Source organism: Vigna unguiculata, chromosome 3 (genome assembly GCF_004118075.2).
Source record: "Vigna unguiculata cultivar IT97K-499-35 chromosome 3, ASM411807v1, whole genome shotgun sequence".
Taxonomy (NCBI): Eukaryota; Viridiplantae; Streptophyta; class Magnoliopsida; order Fabales; family Fabaceae; genus Vigna; species Vigna unguiculata.
Genome location: NC_040281.1, coordinates 59,512,133 through 59,533,176, shown reverse-complemented (window position 1 = coordinate 59,533,176; position 21,044 = coordinate 59,512,133). Strand labels below are relative to the sequence as shown.

Here is a 21,044-nt window from a genome sequence, read left to right as displayed (position 1 = left end):
TTTAACTAGCTTCATTGAAATAGTAACCCATGCCCATGGGGAATAATATATGTATTCGGTACAAATTCAAAAGCAGATAAAATTTATTAGTCGTATTATTGAAAATAATATGACATAACATAGTAACAGCAATAGAGTGAATTAGAAATAATGTCGACACGTACCCTCCACCGCCTGAGGCGTTGAACCGGAGCATTCTTTGTTCTGGTAACATCAAATGGATCAGCAGAAAAGTCTCCATCATCAAAATCATCAGTGGGAGGCCCGGCCTCTACATCACCCGGCGTCTGGCTGCCAGGAGAACCCTTGGAGAAGCTCATGCTTCCGAAAACTGTCGCAGTAAAGATGACACCGTCACCACCTAGTATCACTTACTACTACCACTTCACAGTATATCATTAATAACCGTTTTTATTAACAACCATTCCACCTCCACTCTCGGGACAAACCTCGCCGTATCACAACAAGAAAACCTAAATTCAGTTTTTCTACTTCGGAAAAGAAAGCAGTTCAAATATCCACCCTTCAAATCTCAACTGATATTTGTCGTTTCATTATTATTCAAAGTCGCAGTTCACTTAGCACTGATCCCTAAATTCAAGTCAATCACTTTCAATTGCACAGTAAAGCACATATCTCTAGAAAATTAAGACCCCTAATATATACGCACCATTACATTAGGCTTATATAGTGCATAATGAGTATCATCACTTTATTATGTAGCAATAAGCATAGTAGCCCGTGGACTTACTGGGAAAATAAAGAGACTATATCAGTAGTCTGGTGCCGATAGCGGTATTCTCGTCTTTTTCTTCCTCTGAAACCTGAAACCCTTCAGAGAAGAAAAAGAACACTATTACACTAATAAATAACGCAACAGCATTTAAAACAACAATTAAATTAATTTCCATTTCCGTTCACGAGATTTCCACCTCATGCAAAAGAATCCTCATTAATAGAATATATATACGCATCGGTTCCCTCCTTCGAGGAAATTTCGTTTCACGATTTAAGTGCAGTATACAGTTTACGCGCCTAAATTATATTCTCTTTAACTTTTCGTTTTCTCATTTCCAAGATTGTTGAATCAACCTTTTTTCCAATTTCTAATAGAAGCCTTTTCGCGTCATCAGTTGATAAACGCAACATTTCCTGTAGTGGAAAGTGGCTCGGTTTGATTCAGTCCAATTAATAGCCACAACAGCACGAGAATCAGAACCTCTTTTTTTCACGACAAATCAGAACCTTCACTTTTGGAAACGACAATGACAAAAAAACTGAATATGTTTAGTTAATGCAAAGTAAGTTTTGACATATGATGCAGGAAGTATCGAAATAATGGTTGAAAAAGACGAATAACTAACTTGTGGCACAAATCAAAAGCGGCAAGTGAGCACTCACTAATGCAATTCGTGAGATTGGATGCTTCAGAGTTCAGGCGAGGAAATGAACAATGGCATGTGAATAATACGAACCGTACCGTCATAAAATATTCAATGGAACGTTACTCTCAGTGTTTGCACTTCTCAGTTGATTGATTCAGTGAAATCGCACACAAACAAACTTTCAATAATGCTAGAGCTTAAACTCTCTTACTCTTATATTCCATACTTGGTTTGGGTTGCGCACTGCTGGCAAACAATAAAATACGCTCTTGCATTCTTCTTTTTCTGTAACACAGCTATGCAGATCTTGTTGAACGCGCCGAGAATAATTTGAAGGTAAAAAGACTTCAATTTCGTATTGATTTAGTTTTCGTTTTTACTCTTTAAAAACAATTTTAGTAATTAATTTTCAAAATCTGCTTTTAAGGATAAGTTTGAAAAGAAAAAACAAGTTTCAGTGGCTGATGAGAAAGCAATTAAAAAAAGAAAATACACTTTTTTTTCCGTTTTTGTTTTTTGAGCTTTGAAAACATCTACAAAGGAAGGAAATAACTACCCTTTGATGATTTATTTACTTTTAATAATTGTATTTATTATTTTAATATTATATTGATATTTTAGCCGATTTGTTATTATTATAATAGAGAAATTTATTCAATAATAATCATTATTGAAATTAATGTGTACTTAATTAAGTAGATTATAGGTTTTCTCCACCAGTCACTATAATACCGAAGAGCATGTCTCCGTGCATCATGGCCGAATGCACGCCATTCTGGTCACAAATTGGAATTCCAACCGGGAATAATAAATTTTTCATGTTAATGTATCTATTTCAATTTTTTATTTAATTACAATTTATTAAATTTTTCTGAATTATTTATCATTAATTTAATACATTTTAATACTTTCAGAATATGCAATTGACTTCTATCTCTTTTTAAACTTTATATATTTTTTTATTATTGAAAATTGTAAAATTAAAAGATGATCATTAGATCCACCACACACACGAGTAAGGAAATCAGATTCACCGCTGAATTCATTATTACCGAAGAAGAAAATGAATGACATTAGGCCAAACATTTCTATACATGAAAGAAAAAAAAAAAAGTTTCCCTATTTCACGTGACATTGTCCCTCCAAAAATAAGAAAAGGCAAATCATTTTACTTGTACGAAACTTGAAATTCGCGTCGATGTGGGGATAAGAATTTGGAGTAAAATTCATTTATGGAAGAGCTTAACATTTCATAACAAGTAAAAAAAGTTGAACTTTAAGAGACAGATAGAAGTAAAAGATTGTTTAAGAGAGATTATTATTACCTTTACAGAATGATGCTGGCTTGAACTATTTATTCTGGAGCAATGTATACATCATTTGCAGCAGATTGCAGTCAGAACAAATCTGCAACTCCTTGCAAGATATGATATCTTCTCTTCAGAAATGAACACTTTAGTTTGTCTTCAACAAATAATGTTAACTAGTATTTTAGAGTTTGAAATTCATTTCACCATGCATGAAATGAAGGAATAAGAGCATTTGAAGAATGCAGTTGCAGAGTGCTGATTTTATTTGTTGGTATAGTATATCCCTCTTTCCTTGAAACTTCCATTACTCAATAAATTTGTTTACAGAATCAAGAAAGGTATTGCAACATGTCTTGTCCTTTTGGGAAAACCAAAATGCTTCTTCTATAAAGAGTGGTTAGAATTTGGGAACTGTATAATAAAGGAAGCTTTTGACAGTCGTAGGTACATTAGGTAAATAAAGTTAACCGTAGTATCTAGTCCATTTCAGTGTTTAAATACAAGTAGGAAATGTAATATGATTATCTAGTCCATTTCGTCTGTGTGATGTTGCAACTCAGTGTTTAAATACAAGTAGGAAATGTAATATTAGTTTATTAGGTGTATTTCAGAAAATGTTAATTATAACAATTATGGTGTATAAATGATAATTTATAACGAATCTTCAATAAATATTTTTAAAATACCAAATATTTATAAGTATATATAAATTTAAGGGATAAATATATTAAAATTAAAAGTTAATTTCTTATTTATATACAAAATTTTATCTATAATCTATAACTATATACAAAGAAAATTTTTTCCTTTTGAATCTACATTTTATAATTTTAATTTTGTTCTTTATAATATAATTATTTATTAAATTTTTAAAATTAATCGTTATTCTTACAATGTTTTTTATAAAATTGTCTATCTTCTCTTATTATTCTTCCTCTGTACATCAATACTCATCGACAATTGTTTTTTTCATTTTCTTTTTCTTTATTTTACTTTATTTTTAATAAATATAATTTTATTTTTTATTTTAATTTAATAATATTAAAATATCATTACTTATTAATATAATATTATATATTTAAAAAATATATATTAATACAATAGTGCGTATATTTATACTAATATACAAGGTCGCCTCAGTATCAACAAAAATTTGTCCCTAAACTTATATAAGCTACTATTGTTATTTGAGAGTTGTTGTTCAGTTATAAGAAGAATAAAAAAATGGGAAAATGGGTTGAATCAGAGTTTAAAAGAAAAAATTTAAGTTGTAACTTCTATTCGTTAAGAATTTTGATTGTAGACACGGTTTTGAAAACACTTAACCCGAACTACTAAGTTATTTTGGTGTGATATTTCTTATTATTCCTTATTTTGTTTGTGTATTTTATTATTATCATATTATTGTTTGTTTTGAAAATGCTTCTAATGGTTTCGTTAAACTGATTCCACATATGTATACGATGTTGTGTAGTGATTATAAAATAATTAATTATTTCTTTTGTGTACATAATGTGGATTACAGTTATTATGTTCAATATTGAAATAAGTGGTGTTGCAAGTTCTAGTGTAGAGATTAAATAGAACTAATAAGATTTTTTCATTTTTTAATATTTAAAGATGTGTATATTTGCGTGTTTAGTAAGGCATTTTATCTTCCAATGACTTTGTATGAATATATGTATTTTATATAATTATGTAAAGATGGCTATATATATATATATATATATATATATATATATATATATATATATATATATATATATATATATATATATATATATATATATATATATATATAATTACATGTAGGCACATTTAGGACACAAAGAATAAGACTATAAAATTATTATAATATATAATAATAAAATTAGTATAATATATAATGATATAGGTGATTCAACATTGTTTTATTTTAAAAGATTAAATTGTCCATTTATATAATTAAAAATAATAATAATTAATTATAATATAATTATGAAAAAAACAAAAAAAAATAATACAGAATTAAGTAATGTAAATTTAATTTAATTTATATTAAAAAAAAAATAACCGATTCAAATCCTCTCGAATCAATGATGAGTTAAATTGTCTAAGAAATTCATATTTGACATTTATAGTTTAGAAATATAAATTTATAAAATAAAATTTTGTTTCTTGTAAATTAATTTTAAATAGTATTATATAACATGTGTAAAAATTAATATTCGCGAAGTCAACATAACGAATGTGTGTTTGGATGAGTATTTATAGATTTAACTGTTTAAAAATAATTTTTAAATAACGTAACATGTGCTTTATTATTCGTATTTAGAAAAGAAGAAAAAAACAATATACAAGTTTTCATCAAACATAAAAGTTTTCTACAATTACTCCAAGTCAAATATAGTGTTAGATCCATATTTTTTTAGTAACTTCCTAACATGAAATAAAAATATTTAAATATTCACAAAAAATTATATTAGTTCATATATTTTCATTAACAAATATTTATGGTTAATGTGTTACTTTTGTTAAGTAAGAACAATAACTCGTATTTCAATATAATTTCAAATTAGTTGACATAACTGACAATAAAATTATTAAAAAATAGTGAAAAGGCCAAAGTAATCAATGTTAATATAATTTTAAGTGAGAGAAAAATTAAAGGTAAATAAATAATATTATTTACTGTATAAAACATAAAATTAATATAGTAATGAATATTTTTTATCTATATATTATTGGTTATGATTACAAAAATAAGTTGCTTCATGTTTTACTAGTACTGGATGCATCTTTTTTAAAGTAACTGTGTTTGAATGAAAAAAAAAATGAAGATAAATTATTTGTATAAAAAATTTAAAATGTTTATATGATGAAATATGTTGTTTTAATAACAAATTTAAAACAATTGAAATTTTATAAATATAAATGGATAACTTAAAATTATAAAATGTTAAAATCCATCTAAAAATAAATAATTATAATATATATATATATATATATATATATATATATATATATATTAGCGTAAACAGCTATCGCGGCTGTGTGTATGCAATTTTTTAAATATACGTAATATTATATTGTAATGTTATTAAGTTAATATATAAACTAAAATTATATTTATTAAAAATAAAATAAAATATATGATAACAGATGAAAGAATAACCATTGATAAATAAAGAAGAAGAGAAGAAACAGAGATAACCGATTTTATAAAAAACTTGTAAAAGTAATGGTCAAATTTTTTAAAATTTAATAAATTATTATATTTAAAGGGTAAAATTGATATTTTGAAATATGAACACAAAAAGAATAATCATATATATATATATATATATATATATATATTACTTCTCTTCTCAAATTTATAAATTTGTTGTTCTCAGTCCCAGTCAAAATATAATTGAGTCAAATTTTTTCGAGAAGTAATGGACTTTCACGACTTGATACCGTTATTTCAACTAATGTTTAAGATATGTTTTTATTAAAGTTAATTTTAATTATTTTTTATTTATCATTGTAGAGACTTTTTTATTCATAGATAATGTTAGTTAGAATTTTATTTGTCGATATTTCTAATATTTTTTAATTATCAAACATTTTTTGTTGATGACAAATTGAGTTTATTTTTAGTTGAAGTTGTTTTGTCATCAATATTGATTAAAATTTAAGTTATATTTACTTTTCAACCAATATTAACAAAAACTATTTTTGAATTGATGTCTAATTGAATTTTTATTGATATTAATTAAACTATTTTTTGAATAGTGTAAATAAAAAAAATCAGTCGACATTGTTGGAAGTTATTTTCTATACTATTTTTTATGGACATCAACCAGAGTTATACAATTGCAAGAGTGACTAATTTTTTAGTGTGAATATTAATAATTTTTTTATCGAGGTCACCAATGATTGTATTATTTTGTGGTAGTTAAAATAAAAAATAAAAATAGATTTTAATGGTTTTATTTAATCAAAATACCTTAAAAATAAAATAATTTTATTTTAATAGTATGATAGAGTGATGTTGACTTCAAAAATACTAAACGTATATAATTTTATTTATTATTTTAGTGGAAAGATTGTGTGGTTAATATTCGATGGAGAAATATGGGATTTTCTAATTTATACTATTATTAAATAAAAAAAATTATACAACAAAAATAAAACAATCTAATGTGAAAGTGGAAGAAAATGTAAATATTGTTCAGGAGAAGTATGGTACATTAATTTAAGAGAATTAATTCTGCTTTGATTTTTTTTTTTTTAGTTTAGTTGAAGACGAGTTTGAAATACTTTTAATTTACTGTCTTTAGTCCATATATTTAATAAACGGACAACTATAATAACCCACACAATTTTAATTGTTGAATTTTTATGACACCCTTGAAAAATTATAAAAAATTAATTATATTATTAGTTTACAATTCAATTTTTACCATTCTTTTACTTGTCAGTTTAATTAGCCAATTTGAGTGAACAATTGTAATATCACTTTATTTTACGTTTTTTATATTAAAGGAATTCATTTTAAAAAAATTTATTAACATCACACTGATATCTATATATGGATTTATCACATTATGACATCTGTTAATAATTAGATGCTAAAAGTTACTAATAGGATTAAAATCGTCTATTTCTCAAATGTATGAACTACATTTGGAAAGTTAAAATTAGAAGACTAAAATTATCTCTATTTTTCTCTCTCTTAAAACTAGAAGACTATAATGAAAATTTTAAAATTGTGGGCCAAAGTGATAGCTACAAAATGGCCTTTACAAAATCGTAAGGGTATTTTACTTAGTGTCTAAATTTTACAAAATTGATTTAAATAACTATTTAGTCTCTATTACATTTTTTTATCCCTTTAATTTTTTGGTCCTTATTTGTTTATGGTTCAAATAATGGTAGATGTCGTAATGGAACAAACATTATACTAAAGACAAAAGATTAAAAATAAAATATGTCATAGGAATCTGCTTTTTTTTTATGGTTTTTGTATTCTAAATTTTAATAATAAATGCATATCATATTTATTAAAAAAAAAAACTATTTACACTGAGTCGTTTAGTTTATATGATTCAAACATTACAAATCAAAATTTCCCTTTTTAGATCTCCCTATTAACCCTGCGGTAATTGTTTTTCTCCTTTAAACTCAAATCACAACTTTAATCAATATATCTAAACCCAACACAATGTTGTTATACATATAATAATTGATCAGTAAAATTTATAAAAATAAAAAATATAATAAAATTCGTAAAACAAATGAACAGTTAAAACTGAATTTCTTTATTTACTTCAGAAGCTTCCAAACCATAAAACTAATTAGTATATCTTGTTTCGTTCCACAATTAATAAAGAAGGGTTTGATTTATAAAAGTAATTAGTATATTACAAAGCTAAGTACTTGGCTTGAACCCTAATTAAGGGATTAAAAGTGGTGAGAATGGAATAGAATAGAAGGCATCATACCTTCAGTGCAGCAGAAAAAAGGAAAAGGGATAGATGGATCCATGGATGAAAGTGAACAGCGACAGCAAGTGACGAAGAAAACGCAATATTCTCTCTGCTCTCATCCCAAGTTTTGAATCTGCTTATTCTTTGGAGTAATCTTTAAGTTTTAAGCACTGCATCATCGTCGCCTTAAATATACTACACTCTTCTCTTCACCAAAAACGAAACTTCTTGGAAATTTAAGTGGGGTCTATACATACTATTTTCTACGATTATTACCTTTTTTTAATTTTTATTTTTATTGTTATGTTTCAATTTGTTCGTTCAATAATTGATTCCCAGTAATATCACATTAAATAAACTATTTGTACGATAAATTTGTTCATTTTTACTATGTTTACCAACACCGAAAAAGTTTATATATATATATATATATATATATATATATATATATATATATATATATATATATATATACTTGTGTAATTGAAGGAACCATCGAGTGTATAAAAAATAAATGTTTAATTAGTGAAATGGTATCCATCTTCGGATTTGTCAGTTTGGTACTCGTTTTTTAAAAAGTATCAATTAAAAAAGTACAAATATAGTTAATGTCATTAACTGTGTCATGTATCAGTATGTCATTTTATTTTATTTTTTGATTTTTTTTTTCACATTTTAGGTCCCTAGTGTGACACATGACAATGTAAGTGCCACATGACAAGGTAGTGATGACAATGTCAGTGTCACATGACAAGGTGGTATCACATGGCAAGTTGGTGCCACATGGCAAGCTGGTGTCACGTGTCAATGTCACTACTAATGTTATTATATTGATTTCAATTCAATCTTCACATATTTATTTGTTTCGATTTAATTCTCACATATGTCATTTTGATTCAATTTAGTCTTTTTTTTTTTCAAAATAGAGAAATATTGTCTCTCTCTTAAGACAAAATTTATTATTTATACTAACATAAACACAGACGTTATCGCACCTATGTGTAGGCATTTTTTAAATATGTGTGATATTATATTAGTAGGTGATGATATTGTAATGTTAATAAGTTAATATGTAAAATAAAATATTTATTAAAAATAAAGTGAAATATATCAGAAAAGATGAGAGAATAACCGTTGATAAATACAGAAGAAGAGAAGAAGCAAAGATAGATGATTTTATGAAACACTTGTAAAAATAACGGTCAATTTTCAAAAATTTAATAAATAATTATATTTTAAAAGGTAAAATTGGTATTTTGATATGTGGACAAAAAAGAAGGATTCCTTTTTATATATTGTTATAGATAAATGTTATATTAATATTTGTTATTAAAAAAATTACTTATAAAATTAAGTATTGATATTTGTATTAAAATTTAATGATAAGAGTCGTGAATAACAAAATACGGTTCATAATTAACAAACATGTAATATGTTATAATGTCCTTTTTAATAAAAAATATGAGTATTAGTGAAAATGTTATACTCATATTTTTTATTGGAAATTACATTATAACATATTACATTTTTATTAATTTGTTAACACATGTTTTGCTATTCATGACTTTTACTACTAAATTTTAATACAAATATCAATACTTAATTTGTAAGTCATTTTTAATAACAAATATCAATATAACATTTATATAAATAATAATTTTGGTCTTAAGGGAGAGAAAATATTTGTCTGTTTAAAAAAAAATTTGGACTAAATTGAAACAAAAAAAAACATATGTGAAAATTAAATTGAAATCAAGACAATGACAGTTGGTAATGACATTACCACGTGACAGTACCTTACCATGTGCCACTTATAATGCTTCGTGTCACATCAAGGACCTGACACGTGACAAAAGAAAACGAAAAAAAAAATTAAAAAAACTAGAGACTAACATGTGGTACGCCACGCCTTTAATGACGTTAATAATTTTTTGTTTCTAAAATGGACCTAATTAAGGCACTTTTTCAAAAGTTGAGACGCAATTGACATTTTTTTAAAAGCGGATATCAAACTCACACATTCAAACGAAAGTGAATATCATCTTACTACTTAAACCAAAAAGAAAACATTAAAAATGATGTTCACCTTCTTCTCCTTCAATATCCTTTCTCTCCTCTCAAAATTAAGAAGGTTGAAAATATATTAAATTTTAATTTATCATTTAATTTTATTTTAATTAAATTAATTAGTTTTGGATTTTTTTAATTTAATTTGTATTAGATTAAATCTAGACTAAATCCATTTTTTCAATTAGATTTAATCTAATGAGATTGACTTAATAGGATTAGATCTATTAAACGTAACTCTTGGGCCTATTAGAAACAGGTTGGGTCGACTTGACTAAATATGGGTTCGAACTGATTAGGCTCTTTGGGTTCGGGTTGACTTGGTTTCACTTGATCTTGACTCGATTAAGTTCAACCTTTGTTTCAGATTGACTTGGTTCAACCTAGACTCGAATAAACCTAGACCCAGGTTGACTCATACTCACTTGGGTATGGTTCACTCGACTCAACTTGAGTTTGGACTGCTTTACCTCAATCTCGGCTAGAGCTAACTTGAGTCAACCTAGGCACAAATGGAATCAAATTAAGTTTGACTCATTTTGACCCAGCTTGACCTAGGATTGGATCAACCAAGCTAAACTTCGATCTAAGTCAACTCGACTTGACTTGAGCTCGTGTTGACTCGGTTGGATCCTAGGCCCATAATGACTCGACTCTACCCTTTTGTTTGAGCCAATTAGTTTTGACCTTCAGCCTACAATGATTTGTCTCGACTTCCATCTTGGCTTGCCTCAGCTTGATTTTTTTAAACCAAGTGGACTCAGGTCGACCATTGCCATTAACTAACTTTACTTGACCTTTAGCTTTGATCGACTCATTTGAAAAAAATAAAAAAGTACACCAAAGATATGTATTTTTTATATATAAAGAGATACATTTATTTGGTGTCCTTTTCTGTTTTTCAATTTTACCTTCTTAATTATTATTTTTATAAATTTAAATTATTCATAATAAAAAAATATTTTTCAGTATTATCATTTTGGTAACTATTTTATTGAATTTAAATAATTACGCATTATAAAAGAATGAGTTAAATATATTTTTGGGTCCTTAACTTTTAGTGAAAATTGAAATTAGTCCCTATTTGAAATTTTAGACCAATTTAGTCCCTCATCTTTAATAAATGGGTGAATTTAGTCCTTTTAACCAAATTTTGTTAAGTTTATTTAACATTTTAAACGTGTTTCTAAGTAAACATTGTATCGAAAATGAGTTAAATTATGTAAACAACTCAAATATTATCATAAAATACGTTTAAAACGTCAAATAAACTTAAACAAATTTGGTTAAAAGGACTAAATACACGCATTTCCAAAATTGAGGAACTAAATTAGTCTAAAGTTTCGAGAATGAACTATTTCCAATTTTCACCAAAAGATAAGGGACCAAAAACATATTTAACCCTGAAAGAATTATTTACTCTTTTATCATTTTAATAATCTATAATTATATATAAGAAGATACCTCTATGGTGTTCTACTTTTTTTTTTTAATTTTTTCTCTTAATTATTATTTTTAAATTTAAACAATTATTTGTAATAAACAACTATTTTTTAATTTTATTATTTTAATAACTACTTTTTTTAAAATTCAAATAATTACTTATTATAAAAGAATTATTTATTTTTGTAATATATATATATATATATATATATATATATATATATATATATATATATTTACACGTTAAGGTGTAGTGGAAATTACAAACTTATAAAAAATGGGTGTTATTTTGATCACAAATCCTCTCCCATTTTTCTAGCGTAGTGTTTATTTTAATAATTCGTAACATATAATAACAACGATTACAATAATTTTATTATTTTTATTATCATGAAGAAATCTTTTAAATTTAAATTATATGAAGAAATTATTTTGTAATCATGACTTGATATAACAATCCATTTAAACATAAATTATTTATATATTTTTTTCTAAAATAGTTCATTTAAACATTTAATTTTAAATTTAAAATTAGAATGAATATGAAGTTAAAAAAAATATAGTATACAAAATAAAAATGGTTTAAAACAATGGAGAAATATGTTGTTTTGTCTAATTATGAAAATAACGTCTGTAATTCAAGTTTCGGTAAAACGTAAATAATTAAAAGTATCTAATTAAGAGAGTTAAAATTTCATTTTCTATATATTTTTAAAATTAAATAAATTATTCAATATTATTTATTATTATATATCTACAACTTCACGTATACATTTGTGTGTTCCTTTTCCTTCTTTTGTTTTTTTTTGTTGTTCAAGACGATAAATGCACTACCTTTGGCCTTTTGTTGTTTTTGTTGTTCAAGAAGATAAATGTGACCTTTGGCGTAACCGTGATTGAATGTGTTTTTGGGTGTGGTTTGTCCGTGGTTACCTTTGTTTGTTTTTTCTACGTAGTGTTACAAAATGCATGGCATTTGGTGGAAAGAGTTGTTTTCACCTGTGGTTTTGTATATCAAAATTATCAGGTTTTGTTGAACTCATTGCTCCATTAGCGTGCATCCTTCATCTTTCATCACGCGTTCACTGCAATTTGCTGTGTACTCCACTTGTTTGTGATCAAGAGTATATTAGCAAGCTACATGTACCTTGACAAATCTGTTTTCCGAGTTGTAGCATTTTATAATAGTTCTTTTAGGAAACAAATTGGGCTATATTTTCCGTTACAAGAGGACACGGGATACAAGAATAGTTAACATTAATTATTTTAATTTAAATATACAGTGTATACAGTGATGTAATTACCAAGACTCAAACAGTGGAGTGTTTTAAAAAGTGGCTGCAATAACAGATTTTTCTGCACCATAGAAATATGATACAGGCTTCCAAAACCCAGTTTTTGTACCCTTAGGACAACATTGTTTAGGATTTACTTTTGGTAAACTTAGGATTTATATACATAGTATGAATTATTTAGTTTGCATTATATTTTTTAAATTTAAACTAGGGGTCATCCTTTGTACTATTGTTCTTCCAGAGCTCTATGCATCAGATGTTTGGGATCATCATCAGAATCATACAATTTGATGCATGAATTATCAAGTTATCAATTCATATCATAACATGATTTAAAACGAGTGTGAATTTTACTATAAATCAAATGATTCGAGCATTCTATTATGTTCTTTTATTTTTTACTTGTCTTTCACCCACTTTCATAAGAATTAAGAAATCATAGAAGCGTATATCCCGAAGGACGGGTGAAGATATTGGCCAAGAAGGAGACAGATAATTAGAGATGATACCACCTCTGTGTTAAATTTAGATTCAGGTTTTTAAATAAAAATTATCCCCGCGGTTTACGTTATTTTATGTGTTGTGTTTCTGTTATTTTCATCCCGTGCACGTTTACATTTTTCATAGGATGCTTGTGCCGGACCAAGAACCGTACAAGAGGACAAACCCAACCCCATGTGAAACTAATGACAACCAACCAGCTCGTACATTATTGAAATTTCTTGGCAATTTCCAAACCCCTATCCAATTATTTTTAAGATTTTTTATTTTATTTTAATTTGATTTCGTCTTTATTTTCTACCAAATTAATCTCCTATATTAACAAAAGTTACTAACATTTTTTTCAAATTCATCACATTCTTTGTTATAAAATAGGAGTTTTGGTCTGACCTGCATGTGTAAGGCATGCTGTCATAAGTCACGATTGAACTTTTCATAAAATTCTTAATTGCATTACTTATAGCTTCCTTATTCGTAGATAAAAATGATTTGGAATTCTCTTTCATTCCAAGACATCACTTCTATCCAGGCGATTCATATTCGACTGGAGTTCGGCTTTTTTGTATTTAGGAATTCTCTTAAATTCAAATTTGTAAAAGTAGGTCCGTTGAATTTTTTTTTTTGCAAAATAGGGTCAAGTCGTCGCGGTGGACGACATTACAAGTGAAGTCGTCCTCCACCATGCCGGTTTCCTTTTTTTTTTTCAAAAAAACGAAGTCGTGCTCTCAGAAGCCGGTTTTCATTCACTTTAAAAGTGAAGTCGTCCTTGGGCATGGAGACTTCACTTTTTTTTTTTACGTCTAGCTTGATGTATATTTTTTAAATATATATTATTTATTTATTTTTTAAATATTTGTTTATAGTAAAAATATAAAAAATAGTTTTAAAAAATTCTAAAATACTTAGTCGTTAAATCTTAATACAAAATTAAAAAGATAAAATAATACAAATTAAAAAGTATTAAAAAATCCTTTGATAATTATATTTGAATATTTAATTTGTTTAGGTTTATTTTATTTGTGGTTTAGTTAGTACTAACTATCAAATATCATTTAATAAAATACTAAATTTGTAAAATCAAACGAAGAAGTAGAGAACGTTTTGACCAAATCTGAAGAAACTAGCGAAAAAATTGCAAAGGAGGATGTCACTTTGTTTCTCTACTGTAAATAAATATTTTAAAAAAAACTAAATAATATATAATTAAAAATATACATATATATATATATATATATATATATATATATATATAAAGCTGAATGTAAAAAACAAAAAAAAAAAACAAAAAGTGAAGTCGTCAGGCCCAAGGATGACTTCACTTTTAAAGTAAATGGAAACCGGCTTTTGAGAGCACGATTTCGTTTTTTGGAAAAAAAAAAGAAAGAAACCGGCACGGTGGAGGACGACTTCACCTTTAATGTCATCCTCCACCCCGACGACTTGATCCTATTTTGCAAAAAAAAATTCAACAGACCCATTTTTACAAATTTGAATTTAAAAGAACCCCTAAATACAAAAAAGCCGCGTTCATCCTAAGTCAGGATCGAACTTTTCATAAAATTCTTAGTTGCATTTCTTATAGCTTCCTTATTCGTAGATAAAGATGATTTGGAATTCTCTTTCATTCCAAGACATCACCTTTATCCAGACGATTCATATTCGACTGGAGTTCGCTCCCAGAAATATATCTCATCCATCCTTTGTGTAATCCCATGAGCCTCTTATTCATTCTCAATGTGTAGTTCAGGACATAAGGGACATGATGACTTGACATCATTTTCACCTTCCTCCGACTTATCACCGAGAGTCTGCTTAGGGTTCCAAACTTAATCTTGACAATTAAACACGAGGATCACGCTCGTTGCGAGACTTAACCCAAAATCTTACGACACGAGCTCACGATAGTCATGCATCTCCTCTGTCCGTGTTCCCAAAGGCACCCATCTCTTTCAAGATCATTCACAGCATGTCAAATCCTCGTAAGGGAGCACATTATTATTGAAAAATGTTGCATGAAAAAAATATGTAGGTAAAGAACCATCTTTACTTTGATCCTAATATTGTAAGAAAGGTTTAGACTCTTATATTAATACCATACTAGAAACAGTTTCGTTAGAGCAATGCAAAGCATTATTTAATGTTATTTTTAAACACAACATTTAAAGGGCGTACAAAATATATGAATATTAACAACTTTATGTAACTACACACATCTTAGAATATCCAATTCTACTATAGACTACCAACTGATAAAATTGTAAAGCATCAACATACGAGTTATATGATAATCAACACTTCTTATTGAAACTGAAATAGTTAATCAAATATTGAGGATAATATAAGTTTATTTCATATTTGGGATTATTATCGTATTTTTTTAGTCTTATGTCCAAAATATCAATATAAATGGTTGTTGAATAATTCACATCAATTAAAAATAAAATAAAATTATAATATACTAATAGATACAAGTTTTGATTTATAAATTATTTTGATAAGATTGAGTTATCTTTAAATTTTATTTAAAATATTACCGGAGCTTATCAATATTATAAACGAGATTAGTTAAATATGTCATATCATCCATTGTCAAGTTCCTCCATTTCCTTGTTTAATATTCCGATAGTGAATATATGTTTTATGGATACAAATCTTACCTCAGAAACTAATTCTGTAATACTTAATTAAATTTAAAATTTACTCCCAAAAAATAAAGATAATTAAATTAGAAAAACACTTACCCAAAAAAAAAACAATTTTTTTAAAACAAAATACACATTAAATTATAAGAATGTTATTCAATTCACATGGTAAGATAAATGCTCACTTAGATTAAGAATTGGGTTTGTTCTTTGTATTCATAAATGGGTTGATGCAGATGGCATTGTAGTCATTGAAGAAACTAACCATATTATATTATATATGTAGTATATATTCGACGAGGAAAATTGCCTCCACACTGAAAATTTGCGGTAATTTGACAAATGACCTCTGAAAGTCATTGGCAATATATACACGAGCTTTGATATTCTAGGTCGTCTTTAATTGTTTATTATTATTATTATTTTTTAAAATTTCATAATTGGGGATATCATAAATAATCAAACAATTTAGATTGCCTAGGGTACACAAATATAATAATAGGATATGTATCCTTTTTTTATATAATCGATTTTTTTTCTACTACATTAATTATATTATATCAATGTTGTATATTTATTTTATTAAAGATAATGGAGGTAGAAGACAACGAGATAAAATAGTCATTTTTCACTTTCATCGTTACTTTTGTTAGTCTTTGTTCTCCTTGTAAGCACTTTCACTGAAATTGTCATGTCACTTTCACTATTAATGTGTGGTTGTCATCTTTTTTATTTTTGTTACAACTTCTTTCATATATATCACTTCTCTAGTCCATGCATCTTTGTTACAAAATTTATCGTAAAAGCGTCATATTATTATTATTATTATTATTATTATTATTATTATTATTATTATTATTATTATTATTATTATTATTATTATTATTATTATAAGAACTATTATCACTTTTATTATTAATATACTGGAAAGGTTTCTCTTCGTTCTAGGGGTGATAATGTGGGTCGGTCCAGCCTGTTTAGACCCGACCCATATTTGGCCAGCACAATGCAGGCTGGTCCGCTCTGTTCCACATTATTAACACGGGCTGAAATGTCTGGTCTGTCTCGTATAAGTGCGAGCCGCAGGCCAGCTCACTTTTTTATTTTTTTTTTAATTCTTATGATAAAATTTTCAATGTTCAAAAAATTTGAAAATTTTAAGAAGTTCACAAAATTATTAAAACAAAAACTTTGGGAAGTTTGATGATAAATTGGTAATTCAACATTTTCATGAATATTCGTATTTTGACATACAAGATGTATTCTTCAAATTTTAGTACATTAAACAATACATAATGCTTGTCTTTTTCAGTCATACAAGAATTAAGAATGTTAATACAAGAGTCTAAAAAAATTGACTGATACACACAAGTACAATTTTTTTTATGCGAGCTTGCGGGCCAGCCCGACGGGCTAGGTCCATATTACTGCCCCTACTTCGTTCTCATCCTTGTTATTATAAATTTTGTTAGGCTTAGTTAAATTTTGGAATCTAATGTACTATTAAAAATTTTCATTTTATTGAGTTTTAAGAATATATTTTATTTTTATCGAGATATTTTTTTTTCCTCAAGAAGATTGTGTAATCGATACTTTTGTTAGTTTGTTCCCAACTCAATTATCAATAGCGTGGTCTTTACTTTTATTTTGTTTACCTTCTTTGTGTGTGCGTTTAATCTCATAAATCTGAAAAAAAAAAGTTCAAAAAGGTTTAGCCTTCTACGAAGAAAACAAAAAAAGATTTAAATGGAAAAAAAAAACAGTGGTAACCATGAGTAGAGTGTAGAGGTCAAGCATGTGGTGCTCATAGCACTATGCAGAATATGTATTTATGTAGCCCTTTCAATAAAATATTTGAAACTCTAAATCAGTTAACAATTAATCTTACATAATTTGCATTATGAGACGTGTATCTTCATCTTTTGACATAAAAAGCCTTATAAAACGCTTTATATAGAAAGTTTTTAGATGATATTAAAAAAAAAGTGTTCTTGTCTCTTTTTTCTGAAATAAATTAAGTAATATCATAGATAGGATTAAAAATTACAACTGATCACAATCGTTTCTCTCCATGATTGGATTGTGTGTACTTTGAGAATAAAATTTAAATTCAAATAAACAAATCAAATAAGTTATTGGAGCATCCAAAGTTCACTAAATTGTTTATAGTTGTACCAGCTATAGACCCTACATGCTTCAATTTTTTCCTCATCTGCATAAGAAACATGTTGAAATATTGAAAGATCACATATAATATAAGTATCTTATCATCAAATTTTAATATATAAACGTTTCGTCGATCTGTCTAGTAAAAATCAACAAATTAGATCGTTTAGTGAGATTAATCTAACTAGAAGGTCCAATCATTTATTAAAACTTTGAAAGTAATTTTTATTAATGATTATACTTGCTCGATTGATCCCAATTAGACAAATTTCACTTAAAAGAGTGGTTTTAATCTCAATTATAACCAATAATACCTAAAATTAAATGCTCTGAGAATGAATGAAAACATCTTAATCAAATATCACACCACACACACACCAACATTAATTGATCTATAATTTTTTTATCATTAATTGATTTCTAAATTGATTGCAACATTAGTTACTAAGATCTTGGTTACTAAAGTAATGGATCATTATTTAAAAGTTTTCTTACAGTGATTTGGTTGATTTTTTTTTCTTTTAAAAAAATTGAATTTAGTTCTTTCGAAGAGAAAAATCTTAAAAAAAAAGTTAAGGAACTTATTCTCTTTTATAAAAAAAGAAGAAGATGGAATTAGATTTTGAAAATAAAATACACACCACTAGTTTCCCCTTCCCTCTTATCCTTTACCAATTTCTTTATATAAGTCACAAAAATCATCCACTAAATATTGTTCCACTAAGGTCACCCATAACCACATGATAAAACTTTGTTTAAATATTTGATGCACCTATATCTATTATTATATATAATTATATATGAAGAGTATTTTTCTCTTTTTGTGTCCATGTTTTACTCTTAAAATATAATTATTTGTTAAATTTTTAAAAATTAATAATGATTTAAAACTGTCTATCTTCTTTTTTTCTTTTTTCCTATTCATCAACCTTTATTTTCTTACTTTTCTCAGGTCATCTCACTTTATTTTTAATAAATATGATTTTATTTTGTATAATGTAATGCATATTTAAAAATGATTTAAAAATGCATGCAAAGTGCTTGTGTTTACTTTTTAGGCTAGTTCTTATAAATGAAAATTAATATCACTTATTAAAGTTAAAATAATTTTGTAGAAATTAATCCTTAGATTTAGTGACATTAAATATTCACTTTAAAAAAATAATACTTTAAATATATCAAACACTTCTATTAAACTACAACCAAGTTGAGTAAAGCGTAACTTTAATTACTCTAGTATGATCACTATACTCCCAAAGTTAGCACATTTGATGAAAGTAAAGTTACATATTTCTATTAAAAAAATATAGTATAAAATTAAATATAAAGAAGAACTAGACCTCACTAACATGAAGTCAACCATTGAAATATTTTCCAACGCAAAATAACTAGCTTTTAACTCACCCTTTTCTTTTTCCACAACCCACATTTGGAGTGAAACACATGTTAGGCAATATGCACAAAAGTAGAAACACTATTTGATACTTTGTTAGGTAGAGAAAAAATAATAATAGTAAAGCAAAAATAAATATTGGTTCACAAAAGTTATTATTAATTTTATCTATTGATTAATATTTTTAAATTATTTATTATTGTAATAACAAATAAAAAAATACATCCATAATCTATTTCGGATTGCCATCATTGTTATCAAGTCTCATATTTGATTACAGGGTTACACAGTCTATTATTTCATAAAAAAATTACATTTTTTATAGGAATTAAATTTTAAGTTCAAAACAAAACAATTTTTGTATACAATTTAAGGTTAATTTAAAAATATTTTAAGAAATATTTAATAAAAATGTTAATTTTAGTAAGAATATCACCATAATATTTATACACATAATATTTATACAAAAAATAAAATATGTCTCAATTTAAGAAGAGACAATATTGCTTCATTTTTTAAACAAAAAACAAATATAGGAACCAAATTGAATTATTTTGACAATGACACAACAGTGAAACGACACATATAAAATTAAAAAAATCAAAAAATTTAAAAAAATAAAAAAGAAAAACAGAAATTGGCTTGTGACATTGACTTTAATACCATTTGGTCAAACTAACAGTAAAGACCAAATTGAATCATTTCTAAAAAAACAAGAACCAAATTAGACAGACAAAACTTGAGGACCAAATTGACACTACTTGACAAATACAAGGACCAAAAGAGTAATTTAACCAAAATTTTAATCCAACCTGACTCAAATCCATGATAGATCAGGTTAACTTGCGGGTTCTAACTCATTTTGACAACTAGAGAGAGTATTATCACGTGCCTTCCGTTTTCATATATTTCTTGACGCATCCACTTATTCAAACTACCACTCATATTTCATTTATTCACATGTTAATCCTTTCTCTTTCCATTACGTATTAAAAACCAACCAACGTTAAGTAACATGACCCTTCATAGGCAATAAAAGATATATGCATATAAAGCTCATTATGTTGTCAGTTTTAAAAGCTTACTTTATATCATTTTCTCAATAATTTAAACAATAGAATATAAAAAGGAATTTGACCTTATACTTTGTATGTTAAAAGATGTAGCTACTTTCGGGTTCTGTCTTATCGAGTTCTTGTTGTGCTGTCAAAATTGATATCCCGGCTTTGAATTGTGAAAGATGATTGTTTACAGCTTTTGTTATGATATCTCATGTAATTAGCAGTTTTGTTATCAAAATTTACTGACAACAGTAATTAATTGTATCTTAACTATGCACTTTAGAGTAATCATATGTACCAATCATATTCGTAAAATAAATAAAAAGGT

The 21,044-nt window shown here is 26.4% G+C and overlaps 1 protein-coding gene across 1 annotated transcript in view; it reads right to left on the bottom strand.

Moving 5' to 3' along the window:
* LOC114175892 (calcium-transporting ATPase 8, plasma membrane-type-like) overlaps window positions 1–8,318 on the bottom strand; it is a 28,580-nt gene extending 20,262 nt beyond the window's left edge. The window contains 4 exon segments of the mRNA XM_028060737.1: window positions 165–331; window positions 752–832; window positions 2,711–2,792; window positions 8,164–8,318. Coding sequence (XP_027916538.1) covers window positions 165–320 — 156 coding nt within the window. The 5' untranslated portion in view covers window positions 321–331; window positions 752–832; window positions 2,711–2,792; window positions 8,164–8,318.
* Window positions 8,319–21,044: the final 12,726 nt, after the last annotated feature.